Source organism: Mandrillus leucophaeus, unplaced genomic scaffold (assembly GCF_000951045.1).
Source record: "Mandrillus leucophaeus isolate KB7577 unplaced genomic scaffold, Mleu.le_1.0 Scaffold1036, whole genome shotgun sequence".
Taxonomy (NCBI): Eukaryota; Metazoa; Chordata; class Mammalia; order Primates; family Cercopithecidae; genus Mandrillus; species Mandrillus leucophaeus.
The window spans coordinates 732,922-735,739 of NW_012098499.1; the positions used below are offsets into that span (position 1 = coordinate 732,922).

A 2,818-nucleotide genomic window follows, 5' to 3' on the forward strand; every position below is an offset into this window, starting at 1 on the left:
TATGTCAAAACAAAGCTTTGTTTTGATGTAATTTCAGCTAACACAACTTTTTTTGGCATTATCTTAGGAAATATGTCATGAATTTCAGGCATTTATGAAAAATGGAAAACTGTTCTGTCCCCAGGATAAGAAATTTTTTCTAAGTCTTGATGGAATAATGTTCATCAATAAATGTGCCACATGCAAAATGATACTGTGAGTAAAGGTTTCTTTCTTTCTTTGCAATGTTTGAGTTAACAGCTAGTCTCTGAACTGGTAAATGTATTCTTTTCCTTTTCTTTCAAGTGCATTTTTCTAAACCGAAATGGTTAAATAAAAGTGCTGAGCAGATCACTCTGACATCTTCCATCAGATAAAGTTGGATAATTGCCACCCACCTGGAAAGATTTTAATAATCACTCAAACAAGATTCCGAAAGCATTCCAGAGGGCCCGGTATCAATACCTTCTGTAGCACTCTATAGTCTTTTGAGGATGTAGTTCCACTTTGAACTTCCTGGTTTTGGAAAAAAATGAAGTTGACAAAGAAAGTCAGATTCCCTGGGCCTGTTAAGACCTGATTCTGTTGCAGCCTAGGGACTGAGAAGATTGGCTTAAGCATAATGCCAGACTCTCCTTGTGGCAGCCAACCAGCAGAAGGACTTAAGCAAGGTATACCCTGATTCTGTGAGCTGCCAGTGTCTTTAGACACCTAGCATTCTAGGATGAGATAAACTAAAGGGTAGATGATAGTTTCCGACTCCTTGCAGCTCAGAAATAATTAGTATCCTGGTAGTTTAGCAATCTCTAACCAATGCTTCTTAACTTGGTTTCCTTCTCTCCATTGTCACCCCAAAGGTAAAAGAAGGCGTGTGTTATCAACTGCGAATCCTCAAACCAGAATGTCCTAATTTGTTTTTGAAAAGGAAGGTTAGCCTCAATTTCTGACCACTGTCAAAACTTCAACAGTGGTAGCAAACCAATACTGAGCTTACTCACTTAGGATAATTATGTTATAATTGGCTTTTTAAATGTCAGGTTGGTGTGTGTCACGGAATTTAATTTGGGGATTGACGTAGTCAATCAGATTGGGATAATGAAGCTCAGATCGTTTGATCATGCAGTGCTTCTAGTGAAGAGATTGTGAGACTACAAAGAAGTCAGGACAAGATTTAATAGAGGATGGGAGGCCTAGGGCTGGTTGAATAATTCTTTCTTCTTTTGAAAGCTGAATGTAAACCAGCAGCTATATTATTTATTATAACATTTTCTTCTTGTTTTGTAAGATATTTTAATATGAGACTGAAAGTGTGAATATAATAAATCTACTGAAAAATAATGTAAAACAAAAATGAAATGCCTTAAGAGTCTGAAGACAATTTATTATTTTGAAGTTACTCATTCAGTTATTATTTTTATGAGTTGGGTAAATTATGTTGGAAGAAAATTGTTTTTTTTTAACCTGGAAAAAAAGGAGGCTATGGAAGGCCATAAAAGCTGTCATCAGATTGCTAAAGAACTGCCTTATGGAAGAGAAAATTGATTTGCTCTGTGGGTCCCTAGATGTCGGAATTGGAACCAATATAAGCAGGTTCAATGTGAATATTCTCTTTCAAAAACTACATTCAACGAATGGGGCAGATAGCTTTGAGAGTTGATGACCACCTGGCTGTTGGAAGTATTCCAGGAAGGTAGTCTGTTATGCAGTTAAAGTTAGAGATTCTTGCCTATAATGATACCATGTTCAAGATACTTTTCAATGTTGAGGGGAGATCTGAGGTACTGTGTCCATTTCTGAACATGCTACCCATTTTGACATGCCAGGCTAGGCTGAGGAGGGCAGTCAAAATTAAGTTTACCATGCTAGCTGTTATTTCTATAAGTTGAGCAAACAATGTTTAAACTATGCTATTTCTTGTCTTCTTCCAGGGAAAAAGAAGCAAAATCACAGAAGAGGGTCAAGCATTTAGCAAGAGCTACCAAGGCTACTGCCCCAACAGAGGTGAGACTATTTGGAGCCAACCTGTTTACTTTTGAGAGGATGTTTGACTCTATTTAGAGCTATCTGTTTATTCCTTAAGTACCAGGTCATACCTGTTTTGAAGCCAACAACTTAGAAGGGAGGGAACATGGGTTAGTCCAGGGGTGGGCTAAATATCTGGTACATCTTGTCCATAGGCCCAACCCATGACCCAACTCTAAAAACATTTTAGGCACTGACAGAAACTAAGAGGTGGAGTCAGCCAGTGTGATGTCTGCCTTCCACGGCCATCATTTCTCACTCCTCTTGTCCTGTCTTAGCCCAAAGAAGAGCTTTCCTGGGACTGTAGAACTAAGTTCAAATCAGACTTCTTATTGCCTATGTAACATGGAAAATTTATGTATCTCTGGATCTCAATGTTTTCATCTACAAAATGAGTTTTAGACCAAATGGAAACTAAGTTCTAAAAGCCAATCTCAGGGTTTAACATGTTCTAGCAGGCATTTGACTCATTCTATTTCCTTTTTCTTTTGCTCTTTTGCTTTTTACTGTATATGTTCCAGTACCTGGAGGGTCCTTCTAATTCAACTAGAGTTGGTTGTTTATATCTATTTTGCAGACAGGGAGTCAGGCTAATATTTTGTTTAAGAAAAGTGTTCTCCGGTAAAAAAAAAAAAAAAGGATCATAAAACATTAAGAAGTAACGTAGAAGGAAGGAAAGAAACTGCAAATTTATCCTACTGTATAAACCATTTCACTTTATAATTTTTTTCATTTATAAACATTTAAAAAATCTATACAAAATTATAAAAATAAAATTAAAAAAATAAAACGTTGGGGCCCAGATTGGTGGAAATAT

At 36.7% G+C, this 2,818-nt stretch overlaps 1 protein-coding gene across 1 annotated transcript in view; it reads left to right on the forward strand.

Annotated features, from left to right (window-relative positions):
- The window catches only part of SPINK5 (serine peptidase inhibitor, Kazal type 5), a 99,028-nt gene that overhangs the window by 14,274 nt on the left and 81,936 nt on the right, over positions 1–2,818 (forward strand). Inside the window, exons 3-4 of the mRNA XM_011979056.1 lie at positions 68–195; positions 1,908–1,980. Of these exons, the coding sequence (XP_011834446.1) occupies positions 68–195; positions 1,908–1,980 (201 nt within the window). The remainder of the gene's footprint in view (positions 1–67; positions 196–1,907; positions 1,981–2,818) is intronic.